An 18916-nucleotide genomic window follows, 5' to 3' on the forward strand; every position below is an offset into this window, starting at 1 on the left:
AACTGCCTTATCGAAAAAATACTAAGAGCCAAAAAAGTTTTAAAAATATTGAATTTAACTAATGAGAATACAAAAATAATTTAATTGAAATGTACACAAAAGTTTGGGGGGGTTTAAGGGAACAAAACCCCCATAAAATTTTTATAGTGTGCACAAATTTCAATATAATTTTTCTTTAAGATATTCCTGCCATAAGAATGCCACATGCCCATTTTCAATAAAAAATCTCTTAATAGTTTTCGATATATTCGAAAAAATCGATTTCCATTTTGTGACTTCAAAGGGCTGTAACTTTTTTATGTGCATATTTGTACTAAGGTAAGTTAGGTTCAATCGAACTATTTTTGTTACCAGAATATGTGATTTAATTTATGACCTGTATTTTTGTTACACCCTGTATTTATAAAAAATATTATCATACACTATTAGAATTAACAATTGTATAAGAATTGTTCGATAAATAAATATGGCTTAACAAAGGAAACGAAGATTTTGTTAGACAAAAATATTTTATTTTCAATATAGTTTGCATCTCACTTATTCGGCTATTGATTCTCAAAAAAAAAGGACTAAAACGAAATACAACGTTAATATAAAGAAGTTTATATGAATTTTAGTCTCTTGACTAACGTCCAATTGATGAAAAATGTTCAGGAGATCTCTCATGTTGAATGACTACTGTCGTATTAATATTTTTCCAGTCAGTTAAAAGAACAATTTTCATGGAAAACTGGTTTTATTATTATCCAATTGTTTAACACACTCACTAATTGTATTAGTATTTTGATTCTGTCCATTATTTATAAAATATTGTTGATATTCCAAATTTAAATGTTTTGGCCAATCCCGTATATCGCTAGGAAAAAAGTCGCTTGAAAATCAACAGTGCCAAACAGCCATCATTTATCATTTCCTATTCGTAAAATTAAAGAATTTTGAAAATTTATTTGGTTATTGCAATATTTTTTTTTTGGTTTTTTCAAGGCCTTATAGAAATGCTGGCCCGAGGCAAGTGCCTCACTGGTCTAGTATTAAAATAAGCCCTGAACATCAGGACTCGATGGTAAGGATGTAAGACTGGTCTTAAACTTATATCTCCAACAAAAAGCAACAGTTCGATTCGAAAATTAACTGTCCGAAATCTTCACAGTCGGAAAAGGAGTTAGACAAGGTTGCATACTGTCACCAGCATTATTTAACATATCCTCTGAAAACATCTTTAGAGAGGCCTTGGACAAATCAGAAGATAGTATTGCAGTAAATGGACAACTTTTAAATAATATTAGATATGCAGACGATACAGTATTGCTGACAGATAGTGCGCAGGGGCCCCAAAGGATGATTGTATAATGTTGTAGAAGCATGTAACAAATACGGCCTGAAACTAAATTGTAAGAAAACAAAAATAATTATCGTTAGTAAGAACACCAACATAAACGCCTAAATTACCGTAAACAATACACCCCTAGAACAATACACCTGCGACATTAAGGATATTTGGGATCATAGCTCTACGAAATAAAAACTCGTATTAAAAAAGCCAGAAACTCTTTTAACAGTTTTAGGAAGATTATCTTCAACTTATCTTTAAGTGTCAATACACGCATAAGAATTCTTAGATGTTACGTCTTTAGTGTCTTCCTCTACGGAGTAGAAAACTGGTGTCTTACAGAAGATTCCATAAAACGATAGGAGGCGTTTGAAACATGGTGCCACCGACGTATGTTGAGGGTCTCATATATACACCACACAACTAACACAACTATTATCCAGAGGCTAATAAAAGACAAAGAAATAATTAACACCGTAAAGAAGAGAAAATTGGCTTACTTCGGCCACATTATACATTATGCGTAATAATAAATACTGAGTTCTACAGTTGATTCTAAGGCAAGAGAGGCCCTGGCCCTGGACGTAGACGTATATCCTGGCTGGCCAATCTTAGGAAGTGGACTGGTCTAACGTCAACTGATCTATTTCGAGATACTGTGAATAGAATCAGATGAGTCAATGTAGTCGGCAACATCTCCAGAAGATAGGCATTTTTAAAAGAAGAAGGCAAAAAAATGTATACCATAAAAGTCGCACAATAAATTCCAAAATAAATAGGTTTTTCGAAATTGACACATGTTAGAGGCCCTTAATTGCATTATGTTATGAATTTTGTGGATAACTATTCACTTTTTTTATCAACATCATCTATGTATATCACAAAATACACTCAACCATCGCAAACATTGCGCAATCTATTATATTTCTCCTTCCTGTATAAAATATTGACATATATAACATCCATTAAATCCTAACCATCGCATTTTTTACTTTAATTTTCATGTCACTATAGCATTATTTGAATCGGCTTTTTCGTGTAATTATTTTCGATGGCCTTCATTTTAATTTCAGTTTTTGTCGATGTTAAATCAGTGGAATATGAATATTTAAACGTGCTTGCATAAAAATACAAGTAACACGAAGGTAGCAGGACTTCAAGTTGTCATATATACTACATTTAGAAATATATCCTATTATTTCTCACAAATGACAGTTATCTGTATATATATATTATGTACTTATATAATATCGGTTCACAACGTTCTTCGACGTCTTTCGATTTCCAACATCCATCTCGTTCTGTCATTCCATAGATCGTTCAACTCCTTCTCTGCAACTTCTTCTAGGCCTTCCTGGTCTGCGCCTTTCTCTTGGTTGCCATTCGAGGATCTGTCTTGGTATTCTATTTTCCGGCATTCTCCTTACGTGTCCGTACCAGCTGAGTTGTTTCGTCCTGATGTCGTCAACAATAGTATGTGTAACCTCCATGATTTCTCGGTTATCTGTATTAATCTAATAATTATCGAAAACCGAACAACTGTTTATTTGACTGGTTAAATTACTTAGTTACTTAGTCCTAAGCCTTTCTACATTTAGATTGTAAGGCTAGTGGAGTTGAGTTTGGCATTGTAGTCTCCATGCTTTCCGATCTTGTGTTAGGTTTCTTGCACTTTCCAATGTCGATCCTTTCTTCTCGACTTCTTTCCTGATTTCATCTAACCACATAACTCTTGGTCTTCCTCTTTTGTTTTCCCCTGCACTCTCGTTTCAAACACTCGTTTTTTTAGTCTCTCTTTAGACATTCTTCACACGTACCCGAACCATCTAAGTTGTCCCTCTACTATTTTTTCACTGATTGGTTCTTTTAGGTTTTGTCTGATTGTTTCGTTTCGTATTTTGTCTGTCCTCTTTCTGTTTGCTATTTTCCTCAGGAACCTCATTTCCATAGCACTGACTCTGTCCCCGTCAATGTCTACGTCTCGCTGCTATATACGATTGTAGGTCTAACTACTGATCTAACGACGGCCGTTTTTACTTTCTCCGGTATCTCCTTTTTCCCCAAAAATGTTTTTATAGTGTTAATAATAAGCTTCCTGTTCGTCCCATTCTCTCGTTTATTTCCATGTCTTGTTTACCATTTGATTCAATTATTACTCCTAGGTATTTAAAATACTCCACTTGCTCTAGTTGTTTCCCGTCTAATTCTATTGCGTGTGTCTTCCTCGTATTTGAAATAATCATTGTTTTTGTTTTCTCTGCATTAATTTTCATATTTATGTTTGACAGTTCTTCTAGGATTTCAAGATTGTTCTGTAAGTCTTCTGCTGTGTTTTCTGCTATCAATACCATGTCGTCTGCAAATAGTAGCTCCGATAGTTAAGTCTGTTTCATTTACCAGTATCCTAATGTTATTTTTCTCATTATTCTCTTGGCTTTCTTTATTGTTTCATCTAGTACCACTGAGAATAGCAGTGGACTCAACACGCATCCCTGTTTGACACCTTGACTTGTAGTAAAATTCATTTAGCAACCAGTCTGTGCATTTTAGTTCAATTTAGTCTTCTTGCAAAGCCTCTTTGATAACAGGTGAACTTAGAAACACGTGTCAGGGGATGGTAAAGAACTCGAATTGAATAAAAATGAAACCGTCTACTTTTATTTGGTTAATTAAACAAATAAGAGAATAAGCTATTGAATTTTTGGTGAAATTATAGATAATTATTATAAACATTAGAGCCATCATTGCCCTACTTTCATTTCGTCTCCAAAAATATTTGTCCAACCAACTTGCTAATGTCATATCATTAAGGTTAAAAGTACCGATAATGTGGTGTCCAAATTATAACTACTCAAGAAATTGGAATGGTCAACTTCTATCCTGATCATTAGAGAGCCGTCAATTCATTTATTATATTATTTTTGTTTTATAAATGGACGTTTTTATTTTTGAGGTAAATTAATAAAATGGGACAAGTCCATTATGTTGTGTTTGAAGATAAAATACTATTTTATCGATTGCCTTCGTTCAATCCTACATGTATGAAAATTATTAATAAATTACATACGACAATGCATGCCCTATCATCAAGTAATTTCATGTAATGGAACGCTAGCTAAAATAAATTGTATAATAAAAATTATGCAAAAATTTTCCGACTTATAATATTACAACCCAAAAGATATGAGTCATTTGGATATATGGATAAGATAGTTCTTATTCTACTAATGACTAAATGTATTGAAAACATATTATACAATATTATCCACAGTATTATTCGCGATTATCCAACATCTAATCTTATAAAATCCTAATGCGACAAGTCACATACTCTGTTCGTTTCGGTTTCGTTATGTAAACATTGAATGAAGTTTGAATCTGAATCACATCTCGCTTAGTTTGAATGTAATCGACATATTATACAGTGCTCGTTATATACTATACTTTGTTGGCAACTGAGTTGCCAACAACCGTTCAACATGTGAACAACTCAATTTGGGGTCAGATGGTACCCTGGGCATAATACATGTGATATCTTGTACATTGTTAAAACTTAATACATAATTTGTTTAATCCTAAATAAGGTGGCAATGACATATTTGCTGATATTTAGTAAGTTGCCGATTGTCAGAATGACAAGATCCAATAATTAAATTTCATTACGTACACCAACGAAAAGCATTTTGTATTTTAGAAGAATAAATGTAATAAATTGAAGATACATTCCTTTTATTAGAACCACAACAATAATACAGTCCACCCAAGATATTTATACATATTTTTTGGTCCTTCGAGCCGGATATTTTGAAAATCAATTGCAACGATCTATTGAAGAAGAAGCCACAAGCGAAGTCTATAGTAGCGATCAGTGGCCCAGTCAAGTAGTGAACTATTTTAAAGAAATTATTACACAAAGAGGTGATATTCAATAAAATCAATTGCAACAATCTATTGAAGAAGAAGCCACAAGCGAAGTCTATAGTAGCAGTCAGTGGCCCAGTCAAGTAGTGAACTATTTAGAGAAATTATTACACAAAGAGGTGACATTCAATCTATAAACGAATTGGTCAACTATAAATTACAGTTCAAGAACGCTATTAAAATTATAACACGAGGATATCCTTTTAAACTATTTTCTGATCATATTACTGTAATTAAGGGTTTGCAGTTTTACATTATTTTAATTACCCCCTATTTGCAACTTTAAAACGATTATTTTGAAATTATTTAGAATATTTATTTTTGAATATTTGTCAAATTGACATTTCGATTCCAGTTCGAGTTACTTAGATCTTGGAACTGATTTCATTTAACGTTGGTGTACATTTCTAGGTCAATATTGCATTTTTTCTATTATTTCAAAATTGATACAATTTTCAAGTAAAATACAATTATTTTTGATGAAATAATTTGTCCATTTACCATTGCACAATAATTACACTTGGGATACTATTTCCATAAGTTCAAGTTCAAGTTTCAAGTTCAATATAAGTTCAATATAAGTTCAATTTTAACAGGTCTATTTATACCTGTTTTCAATCAATTGCCAATTTACCATTTCTATATTACGAGGTACGATTATACGAGGATTACGAGGTAGATACGATATTACCTCTATAACAATACAAATACAATTATTGTCAAAGGTCTATTTATACCTTTGTCAAACCATTCCTAGATTACAATTTTAACAGGTCTATTTATACCTGTTTTCGATCAATTGCCAATTTACCATTTCTATATAACGAGGTCGAGGTACGAGGATTACGAGGTATTACGATTTTACTTCTATACGAATACAAATACGAATAAAAATACGAATACAAATAATACAAATACAAATACGAAAAATACAATTATTGTCATAGGTCTATTTATACCTTTGTCAAACCATTGCTAGATTACAATTTTAACAGGTCTATTTATACCTGTTTTCAATCAATTGCCAATTTACCATTTCTATATTACGAGGTACGATTATACGAGGATTACGAGGTAGATACGATATTACCTCTGTTACAATACAAATACAATTATTGTCAAAGGTCTATTTATACCTTTGTCAAACCATTGCTAGATTACAATTTCTATTTAGCCTATATTTCCATTTTGATTATTAATATGTCTATTAAACAATTAATAAGAAACAGAAATTCATTGACTCAAGAACTAGCAATGTTAAATGAATTTGCTACAAGTATAGATACCAATTTGCCTACTATTTCAGATGTAGAATACAGGTTAACTGGTTACAATGATTTATTACAAGAATTTAATCAACTCCAGAGAACTATAGAGGAGAAATGTGATGAAACAGATCTAGAGACTCATTATGAAACACGAAAGCAATTTAAAACATCATTTTTTGATGCTATGGCAATATTAATGAACTATGTGAATAAAAATGCAATTAATGTTACTAATGGTACAACTTTCCCCAATTCAAATCAATCTTTTGACTATATAAAAAATAACTTTTTACCAAAAATAAAATCAAATATAAGCCATACCAAAGATCAGTGTAGACTAGATAATTGTAAAAAATGTTCAAAAAAGCATAGTACATTGCTGCACATTGATTCTCAAATTAAATCAACAATAATTTTAGAGCCATCTACTAGTCAAACAAATTTATTAGTTGAAAATAAGATTCCAGTTACACAAGTTTTGCTGCCTACTGTAACATTTCAAGGTAAGGATAAATACAACAATTTTCATAAAGCTAGAGCAATTTTAGACAGTGGTGCACAATCAAATTTATTCACTGAGCCTTTTTGTCAAAAAATTAATATTCCATTGATCAATAGACATATTCCAATTATCGGTATTAACCAATCTGAAAGCATTACTCATAAAAAAAGCAGCATCAATATAATTTCAAGCAATAAACAGTTTTCTACAATTTTGAACTGTCCAGTAGTACCAAGTATTAGCACTGCTACTCCATCATATGTCTTAAACAATTCTCTGTGGCGCATTCCTGAAAATATTAAATTGTCAGATCCGTCTCATTATGAGCCAGTATGCATAGACATACTAATTGGAGCTAGTGAATTTTGGTTTTTGCTATCAAAAGGCCAAATAAAATTAGGGAAAAACTTACCAATTTTACAAAATACAATGCTATGTTGGACAGTAGCAGGCTTAGCACCAATATCAAAACCCATTTCAAGTCAACACATTTTCAATTTTTCTGTTATTGAAAGTTTAGATGAGCAATTAAAAAGGTTTTGGGAATTAGAAAAAATTCCTGAAAGTAACTTTTTATCACAAGATTATATTGAAAGTAAACAATTATTCTTAAATACTACATCTAAAGCTCCCAATGGACAATTCATTGTTAAATTGCCATTTAAATATCCTCCAGAAATATTAGGCAATTTCTTTGATACTGCGGTAAAACGCTTCTATTTTCTCGAAAAAATACTCACAACCAATCCAAAGTTAAAATACTTATACAAGCAATTTATTGATGGATATCAAGAATTTGGTCAATTATTCAATGTTACAAGGACTATTGATACACAATTTCAAACCTATTACTTTCTTCATCATAGTGTATACAAAGAATCAAGTCTCACTACTAAACTAAAAGTAGTTTTCGATGGAAGCTGTAAAACTACTAGTGGTTTGTCTCTTAAGGATATACAATATGTGGGTCCTAAGATCCAAAGTAATATATTTCCTATTTTAATCAAATTCAAACAATACATTTACGCAGTTTCAGCAGATGTCAGCAAAATATATGGACAAATTCAAATGATCCCTGAACATGAATCACTACAAAGAATTATCTGGAGAGATGATCCAGAGAGAGAACTTCAGGTTTTGCAGTTAAGTACAGTCACATATGGCACTTCAGCTGCTCCATATCTAGCCATACGATGTTTAAATCAGTTAGGTATTGATCATTCAAATAAATACCCACTTTCTTCCAAAACTGTTTTAAAGGACTTCTATGTAAACGATCTATTAACTGGTGCCAAGGAGCTTCAAACACTTAAACTTCTGTGTCAACAAATTTGTTCTATTTTAAATTCGGGCCATTTTCAACTTCGAAAGTGGATTTCTAATTCACAGTCTTTGTTAAATGAACTTGCAGACAACAATGTTTTCAACTCAATTCTCATGTTAGGAGAAAATGAATCATCTAAAACTATAGGCATTCAGTGGCTTAGTCAACCAGATTTGTTTATTACACCTTCAGACCATGTTACAAAAAGAACAATTATTCTATCTTATATTTCCAAAATTTATGATCGATTAGGATTGCTTAGCTCATGTATTATAATATGTAGCAAGAATTATTATTCAAGAGTTATGGTCTAAAGAATTACTATGGGATGAACATATTCCTAAAAACTTGTGGAAAACTTGGCATGAATTTTATGTTCAATTAAAAAACCTTAACAAACTACAAAAGATTTCTATAAATAAAGGAACTCTTAATGCAAGTAAACTCAATAGTGTTACAATGAAACTTAATAAATCAGCCCAAATTGAGTCATTTTATGATATTATTCACATTCTAAATACCAATAAACAATTACCAAAGCATTATAAAATACGTTCATTGCAACTTTTTATTGATGAGGTTGGTGTCTTGCGTGTAGGAGGCAGGTTACGTTTTACTTTGCTTAACTTTGACATAAAACATCCAAAATTATTATGTTCAAAGCATCCATTATCACACCTCATAATTAAACACAAACAAAATACACTCTTACATGCAGGAACTCAATCACTTTTGTCTTCTATTAGACAAAAATATTGGATAAGAGGAGCAAAAAATCTACTAGCTAAAAGGTTTATAAAAGACTATATGATATGCTTTAAGGAAAAGCCTACTCTCTGTACAGCATTCATGTCTAACTTACCTGACAAACGTGTTTTGCAATCATTTCCCTTTCAGCATAGTGGTATAGATTATGCTGGTCCATTTTCAATTGCAGATAGAAAGGGAAGAGGTAAACTAATTACCAAATGCTATATATGTGTTTTTGTATGTTTTTCAACCAAGTCAATACATCTTGAATTAGTTTCAAATTTAACGAGTGAAAATTTTGTGGCATGTACGTAGATTTATTTCAAGACGAGGTATGCCTTCAAATATATACTCAGATAATGGTACTACTTTTATAGGTGCCTACAATGAACTTAAGGAGTTGGGTCAATTTTTACAACAGCATCAAGGTGTTGTTTTAGATTTTGCAGCAAATCAGGGTTTCATCTGGCATTTTATACCTCCATACTCTCCCAATTTTGGTGGCCTATGGGAGGCTGCTGTCAAAAGTACAAAATTTCATTTTAAAAGAATTTTGAAAGATGCAATATTGACATATGAAGAGTTTAATACACTATTAATTCAAATTGAAGGAATATTAAATTGCAGGCCGTTATTTGCATTATCCAATGATCCTCCTGACCTAAATCCTCTAACTCCTTCACATTTTCTTATTGGACGGATCATCACAGACCCTCCTGATGCTGATTTTCAAGAAGTTCCATCTAACCGACTATCTAGACTTCAATTTGTGCAACAACTGAAGCAACAATCTGTAATCGGTTTTCAAAAGACTATGTCACTCAACTACACAAGCAGTATAAATGGAACGAACCTGCATCTCCAATAATAGTGGACAGTTTTGTCCTCATCAAGAATAGCCAGTTACCGGCTTTCCGATGGAACATTGGACGAGTGTTAAAATTTTTTTTTTTCTGGAAAAGACAATATCTCTAGGGTAGCGGAAGTTCGGACGTCCAATGGTGTTTTAAAACGATCTATTAGAGACCTCTCTTTACTACCATTACAGGACTCACATGTGTAATGTAGTTAATTTTGTTGTGTTTTATATTACATTAATATTATTATTATTATTTGAAGGTTCCCTTCAAGGTGGGGGCTATGTTAAAACTTAATACATAATTTGTTTAATCCTAAATAAGGTGGCAATGACATATTTGCTGATATTTAGTAAGTTGCCGATTGTCAGAATGACAAGATCCAATAATTAAATTTCATTACGTACACCAACGAAAAGCATTTTGTATTTTAGAAGAATAAATGTAATAAATTGAAGATACATTCCTTTTATTAGAACCACAACAATAATACAGTCCACCCAAGATATTTATACATACATTCATGTTTAATTTAGTAATTACAGTCAATGTTTCCATGACTGATTAAGTTTAAAGGGTTTTTACCCTAATATTTTCATTTTGGTGTTTAGCATGTCAGCATCTTGTCAGCACTGATGATGATCTGTTATTGAAAAGAGATTGAAAACTAGTTCTGCTTGTGATATAGCCCTTTTTAAGGAATTTTAATAAATATATCTTTTATAATTAAAGGATTTTACTTGTTTTTTGTAATATATGGTATACAGCCAGCTACAGGCAAACCTTTTTCCTTGTGGATTTACAGTGTAACTTTTTTTATCACTTCTTTGTATATAAACAAAGATATTAAATTCTACACCTAATTTAATTAGATATTCCCTTCTGATTGCTTTGATTTTTCGAGAATATCGATTATCACTGGCTTGCAAATGAATAAAAGCAACACACAATATTTCCTTGTGCCGTTCTTGTTACAGTTAATTCAACCTCTGCGGTATATTCGAGTTTTTTGTGTTGGTTTACGTTTACATATTGGAAAAGACTGGTAGACGACATATTAATTATGTTTGAAGAGTTGTTTAGATGTATATGTGAAACACTAGAAAAATAATTTATAACTGGAAAATGAAAGACGTAAGTTAGGAAAATAATGTTCAGTTAAGTAAATAAAATTATGTATTTGAATTGCTCGAAAATGTTTAACGGCTTAAAGATTTTAACTTTTTTAACGATTGGGCCTGGATCCCTCGTACCAAAAAAAGTTGATTAATAGCAAGCTGAACATTTGTTAATAGCTTAACAGTGCTAGTCGGACAAACTTTGATGTATGGAAACACTGGAACAGGGAAAGTTTTAATTTTATTGTGGAGCGTGATTTTAGTTGTGGAACGTGTCATCCTGACAAGTTTATGATTGTGAAAACTAGCAGGTTGTTTTTTTTTTAATTTACTCAATAGCAAACTTTAATATAATATATGAAAAAAATCTATATGTTGGGAACAATATTGTTGGGACAAATATGTTGGGAATTTAAATAGATCCGAAACGTAGAACATGTCAAATGACAGGAATTAAGTTGGTGGTAAATAGCAGTCTGATTTTTGCATGAGAGTTTAATGAAAGGGCAACAAATAAATTTGAAATTCTGTCCGACAAACTACAAGGGACGTTGTCGTAGTCTGACGTTCGAAACCTGTAACTTGTTTCATAATTAAATCTTCTCCTGTTCCAGTGTTCCCGTACATCAAAGTTTGTCCGTCTATACATGCACCGTTAAGCTATTAACAAATTTTCAGCTTGCTATTAATCAACTTTTTTTGGTACGCGCGATCCAGCCCTATATAGACGCAATGATAGACGCTGTTAGCTATTTTAGTTTTATATTAAAGCATTACCCTGATTAATTTTATCTATAGGGTGTCCCACAAGTAGCGGAACGGTCGAATATTTCGCGAAATGCACAACGGATCGAAAAACTGAAAAATACGTGTTCAATATTTTTCAAAAATTTCCGACTAACCCTCCGACTAACGGTCGTCCTGTAAGGCTAGAAATTTTTCTAGTGATAATTCATAGCACACCAAGGATAAAAAACCATGACCTGGCAGGCCTCAGTGGTGCACGTTTATCTACCAGGTGAATTTGGGCAAATTTAGGGGATAAAATAAACTTTCTCTTGTAAGGTTTAAATTTAAGTATGTGTTTGAGTAAGTCATTTAGAAGAAATGTGTACAATGACAGACGATTCTGAAGAGCATAAGACCTTGCCAGGCGAGGGGAAAGATTAGGGGTTTTTCCTAAAATTATTCTTTTTGCATCGAACAATTTTTTTAGGTTTTTTGAATCATTCCAAACAGAAAACGTCTTTAGTGATTTTTCTCTTAAGTTAATAGTTTTTGTTATATAAGCGATTGAAAATTGCGAAATCGGCCATTTTTAACCCTAAATCGGACATTTATCTAAAAATTTCAATGTTGCCAAGATACGTAGATATTTTTTAAACATTGATTGATAAAATCCCGAAGAGTTTTTTGCAATAAAATATCGAAAACCCCTTTGTTTTGAAGTTATACTTCTTTACGCGCGATATGAGGGTGAATTTTTATATGTTAAAACCTACGATCCCGGCGCATGCACATTATAACTTTGTTCTGATTGGATGTTCAAATGACATGTCAAAAATTATCCAATATGACAGCTGTGGTTTGGACGGTTGACGGTTTGGTTATGTATGGTTGTTGCGTTTTAAAATTTGTGGGAAGAGAAACAACAAAGGTTAGTTAATAGTTATACTGCCTTTTTAAATAGTTTTCATATTATATTTTTGAAGTTATACTTCAAAATGTTTTAATTTATGTATGTATCAGTCCAGAAAAGGTGTGGAAAGAGTATATTAGTGTTTTCAAATATATTTTTCTACAAACGTGTTAAAAATGCAATTTTTAGGACTCCATAGGAGCGTTAAAAATGCTACTTTAAGGCACTAGTGCTTTAAAATTTTTAAGGCACTGCAGTTAAAAGTGAATTGTCAAATTGTGAAACGTCAAAATATTTATATTTCATTTATTAACATTAATATTAATAATACAACTTGCGCAATTTGAAAAAGGTGGTTTAAAAGGTTTTTTTATTATAATTTTGTGTCTTTGGATTTGTCTTCCTTGGGCGTAAAATAAAAAACATATATTTTTATATCTCACTTGTCACCGTGATGTATAATTATTATGTATATCTGAAAGGTAAGTGCATGCGGCTTGATGGCCTTGTTGGTAGAGCATTGGACCAGAGATCAAAAAATCGCGAGACTGCGGGTTCAAATCCCGGACGATTCATATTTTTTTCTTTTTTTTTTAATATTTGGCATTGTTAAGTTTTGGTTCATTTTTGGTAATTATTGTTAATTTTTTGTATTGTAACTATTAAGTAGGTATATTTATTTCGTTGAAATTATATTATAATTGAAGTATAACTTCTTACGTGCGTACAAAGTACACACACATTCATTTTTTTTAATTGCTAATCAAGCGGGTGCGACACTGTAGTTTAAGTGAGGACGTTTGAGTTTGCATAAAATCATTATCTCGAGAATGGGCAAATTTCAAGAGAAATTCTCAGACAGGTCGATTTTTATTTTTAAATTAGGACTTTTTGGCATATATATAATACTAGTGACGTCATCCATCTGAGCGTGATGACGTAATCGATGATTTTTTTAAATGAGAGTAGGGGTTGTGTGATAGCTCATTTGAAAGGTTATTGAATTTTCTATTCGCTAATATAAACATTAACAGAATTATTTATACAGGGTGTACAAACATTTTTTTTATTAAATTAATTTTGATTAAATTTGACAAATAGAAGAAAAAAATTTTTTGTACACCCTATATAAATAATTATGTTAATGTTTATATTACTGAATAGAGAATTAAATAACCAAATGAGCTATCACACAACCCCTACTCTTATTTAAAAAAATCATCGATTACGTCTACGTCACATGATGACGTCACTAGTATTATATATATGCCAAAAAGTCCTAATTCAAAAATAAAAATTGACCTGTCTGAGGATTTCTCTTGAAATTTGCCCATTCTCGAGATAATGAATTTATGCAAACTCAAACGTCCTCACTTATACTACAGTGTCGCACCCGCTTGATTAGCAATTAAAAAAACAAAGGGGTTTTCGATATTTTATTGCAAAAAACTCTTCGGGATTTCATCAATCAATGTTTAAAGAATATCTACGTACCTTGGCAACATTGAAATTTTTAGATAAATGTCCGATTTAGGGTTAAAAATGGCCGATTTCGTAATTTTCAAAATTTTCAATCGCCTATATAACAAAAACTATTAACTTAAGAGAAAAATTACTAAAGACGTTTTCTGTTTGGAATGATTCAGAAAACCTAAAAAAAATTGTTCGATGCAAAAAGAATAATTTTAGGAAACACCCCTAATCTTTCCTCTCGCCTGGCAAGGTCTTATGCTCTTCAGAATCGCCTGTCATTGTACACATTTCTTCTAAATGACTTACTCAAACACATACTTAAATTTAAACCTTACAGGAGAAAGTTTATTTTACCCCCTAAATTTGCACTTTTCGATTCACCTGGTAGATACACGTGCACCGCTGAGGCCTACCAGGTCATGGTTTTTAGCCTTGGTGTGCTATGAATTATCACTAGCTCTTAGACTACACGTAACTTTAAAATTTTAAATAGGAACCCACATTTTTTATTGCAGACTTGGATTCTCCTCGTAAACATAAGCAACTTTTAATCGAGACATTTTCGAATTCTGGATAGATGGCTCTATAATCGATAAAAACGATTTATCGTGATACCCTAGGTAAATTATAGAAACAAAAAAACACGTGTATTTTTCAAAAACCTATCGACTGACACCAAATATGACCCTCACTCCTCACTCCACACCCTGGAGGTGAGGTGGGGGCTGGGGGTAACTCTAAAAACAAGTAGGGGTAATGGATTTCGGGAAGAGCTATGACCTTGACAATTTCACATAAACTTGTGTAGTAAATCGACATAATTCACATGTCAAATTTAAATACATTAATAATATAACTAAATATTTTCGATTCTAAAATATTGTAAAAGACTTTAAAGAGTGTGAGTAAGAAAAGAGATTTTCGCACCTACGCTCAAAGAGTGTCGTAACTCAAAAAAAAAATTAAAATCGGTTTTATTGCACCAACAGTTTAATAAAACTGGAAGTTACCTACTTCCTATCTATCTCACAAAGTGTCACGCCTATGGGTCAAGTATTTATCGTTAGATGACACTAGTGTCATTATACGATTATCCAAAATCAACGACGCGCCGAACACAAACAGTGTCACATTTCGACTTGTGCAAAGCATTTCTCCATCTAAGATGTGTATAAAGCGTCGTTTGTCGAGTTAAGACAGTGATTATGTGACATGTGATTACTTTATTCAAAACAATCTGCGGATGTGCTCAAGAAAAGTGACACATTTATTACTTATTTATTGTATGTTTCTTTTTGCAGTATTTTGTGTTTAATGTTGTTACTTCTATTTAAAGTTACATCATTAAAAAGTCTCTGTTAACCAGATAATAAGAATGATATTATATTCTGTACTGCAAGTGTCACATATGATAAATAATATTTCGTAAATTTTTCGTTATTTTATCTGTATAGTGTCACAACTAAAAAAAATATTTTTTTTAAATATCTTTAATATAGTTAATACGCTATTTTATAGAGCTTCAAAAACCTTTGTAATTGACTAAAATATGTAGTTATTATTCAAATTTTAATAGCTTTTGAATTAAACCCGAAAATATTTTAGGACAAACTTTAAACATCGATGTTTCGAAACTTTGCTTTTTTGACTTATGGACACTCTTTGAGCGGAGGTGCGATATTTAGTTACATTCTTTGTGACATTTTCAAGGTCATAAATCTTCCCAAAAACCCATTATTATACTTATATTCGAAACAGTTTCTAGAATTGTTGATAGATGGAGCAAATAAATCGCATTTTTCCGATTATAGCCCCATCTATCAACAATTCAAAAAAATGTTTTCAATAAATGGAGGAGTGGGGGGTCGTGTTTGGTATCATTCGATAAGTTTTGAAAAATATTAAAACATGTTTTTTGGGTTTTCATTTGGAAGTGTATTTCTCGAGATATTAGACCGTTTCTATAATTTTCCTATGGTATCACGATAAATCGTTTTTGGCGATTATAGCGCTATCTATCCACAATTCAGAAAAACTGTCTCTAATAAAAGTTGCTATTTTTACGTAAGGTATCCAAATCTACAATAAAAAATGGGGGTTTATATTTAAGGTTATAAAGTTAGCTTCCACCCCATCTCCCGGGGTGGAGTGAGGGGATCGTGTTTAGTGTCACTCGATAGATTTTTGAAAAATATTGAGCCGTGAAAAATATTTGAACATATACATTGCTAAATTATTAATGCCTACCTAATGAGGAGTCCATAGTGTCCTCCGTTATTATTTAGCAGCATCCTAAGCGATAGTACAATGCTTCTATTACGTTTCTCCATGTTTCTCTAGAAATTAATATGGATTCATCGATATTTCTTTACCTTAGCTCTCTGCAACACCTAGTTTAGTTTTATAAAGTCTACGTTTCAAGTATTCCCAATAAAAATAATCTTTATGATTCAAATCAAGTGAACGAGGAGGCCATTGAATATTACCTAATCTACCAGTCCATCGTCCGGGAAATGTGTGATTTAAATAAAGCCGAAAACGTACACAGAAAATGAGCTGAAGCTCTGTGTTGCTGAAACTATATCTCGTTAAAATTGGCCCCAAACTTGTTTTTTCAGGGCAGATACAATTATTTCATTTCTAAGTAGCATTTCAATAATTATATCGTTTGTTTACTTTGTCTTTTTAAAAACGGCTCAATTAATTGAGTATCCACTATCTATACCCCAACATAGATATAATTTTGGTGGTCTTTGAGTATGGTATTGGTATCCAATGGAGTATCCAATGTGGATTTACCTCCACTACTGCTCTGTTTTCTCGAATATGAAACTGTTACGAAACATGTTGTTCTGTTTAACGTTTTATACACTAACATTGTGTAACATATTTACTATAAATAAATAAATGATCAACAAAGTATTACTTTGTTATGCTTAGCTAGGAACTTGTGGATCATCGTTGTTTTGCTTATTGGTAGTTCGGAGTGTCGGTTTTAATAAAACAGTGTAAAGTGTAAATGATTAATAATTTTTATACCATATCTTGACTTGTAGGGAACAATTTTGAGAATGGGATGTCATTAACACCAAGACCTTCCGTTTCTTTTGGATTGCAATATGCTGTTTCGTTTATTGCCGTACATCACAGCTTATTCTTCTTTTTTATAGAAATAAAAGTCAGATATCGAGCACCTAGTTTATTAAATCTTGCCCAACCATACTTTCGCTCCTAGAGCATCATCAGGGGCGTATCGTCAAATCGGGAAAGTATCCTGACAAAATGCCGTAACATTTGTTTGGTGAGCGAATTTGCAAATTAACATTTAATATAAAACACACACTGAACAAAGGACAAAACAGATTAAATTAATAGATGCCAATACTACATCATTAGGAAGTCGAAGATGGAGGAACAACAGGAGGAGGAACCATTCTTAATACCACAGGAAGAACCATAATTTAATCTATTTTATCTTTGTCCAGTGTGTGTTTTATGTTATGTGTTAATTTGCCAATTGTCTCACCAACCAAATAAGTATTACGACATTTTGCCAGGATACCTTCCTGATTTGACGAAACGCCCCTGATGATGCTATAGGAGCGAAAGTATACTTGGGCAAGATTTAATAAACTAGGTGCTCGATATCTGTCTTTTATTTCTATAAATTCCATATACTTATGTATTCGAACATTCAACCTACTATTTTATTCTTCTGTTCTTCGGTTTGTCGTCTGATTTGGCTTTGGCTGTATAACAGTATAGGTACACATAAAAGAGAAATAATAGTCGTTTTTAACTGTTTATAGGTTGCAAAAATTATAATACCTGACGTAATGTAGCTCTTATCTTTATATTCCTTTATATTTGTCGAACTTAATTTGCCAGGAAGATGAGAAAGTCGACGAACAATAGTTGGCAGATTATGTGGGTTTAATTAATTTTTTTATGTTTTATATTAAAATTAACCATACAATTATAGGCCTGGATTCCGCGTATCAAAAAAGTTTATTAATAGCAAGCTGAAAATTTGTTAATACCTTAACAGTATCTAGTCGGACAAACTTTAACGTATGGGAACACTGGAACAGGGGAAGTTTTAATTGTGGAACAGGTTACAGGTTTCGAACGTCAGACTACGAAAACGTCCCATGTATTTTGTCGGATAGAACTTCCAATTGATTTGTTACCCTTTTATTAAACTCTCATGCAAAAATCAGACTGCTACTTATCACCAACATAATTCCTGTCATTTGACATGTCCTACGTGTCGGATTTATTAAAATGCCCAACATATTTCTCGGACCAACATTTTTTCATATATTATATATAAAGTTTGCTATTAGATAAACTTAAAAACAACCTGCTAGTTTTCACAATCATAAACTTGTCAGGAGTTCGTTGTTGTTCACGTTCCACAATTAAAACTTCCACTGTTCCAGTGTTCCCATACAACAAAGTTTGTCCAACTAGACACCGCTAAGCTATTAACAAATTTTCAGCTTGCTATTAATAAACTTTTTTTGGTACGCGGGATCCAGGCCTATAATCATAACAAGCATACCAAATTTATTAACAAGACAATAGATTTTTTAAAATTACAATTGTAGTTTTGAAACCAGCACCAGATAACAAGTACTCCGTACCAAAAACTGCGTAAAAAATCTGAAAATTGGACGTTTTCATCTTGTCTACAAACACACACGACTTAATAGTATAAGAGCTGTGAGACAT

General features: G+C 32.0%; 2 protein-coding genes and 1 long non-coding RNA gene across 3 annotated transcripts in view; 2 read left to right on the plus strand and 1 right to left on the minus strand.

The window, feature by feature from the left end:
* LOC114325557 (uncharacterized) overlaps positions 1-18916 on the minus strand; it is an 88951-nt gene that overhangs the window by 15089 nt on the left and 54946 nt on the right. The gene's annotated exons all lie outside the window — the stretch shown is intronic.
* Positions 4820-10249, plus strand: LOC126882752 (uncharacterized). Its single transcript, XM_050647744.1, has 3 exons — positions 4820-5976; positions 6199-7256; positions 10215-10249. Exons 2-3 carry the CDS (start codon positions 6452-6454, stop codon positions 10247-10249), a joined length of 840 nt encoding a protein of 279 aa, XP_050503701.1. The 5' UTR covers positions 4820-5976; positions 6199-6451.
* Positions 10894-18916, plus strand: part of LOC126882435 (uncharacterized) — a 61030-nt gene continuing 53007 nt past the window's right edge. The window contains exon 1 of the long non-coding RNA XR_007697345.1: positions 10894-11086. This is a non-coding gene — a long non-coding RNA (uncharacterized LOC126882435). The remainder of the gene's footprint in view (positions 11087-18916) is intronic.

Source organism: Diabrotica virgifera, chromosome 3 (assembly GCF_917563875.1).
Source record: "Diabrotica virgifera virgifera chromosome 3, PGI_DIABVI_V3a".
Classification (NCBI taxonomy): Eukaryota; Metazoa; Arthropoda; class Insecta; order Coleoptera; family Chrysomelidae; genus Diabrotica; species Diabrotica virgifera.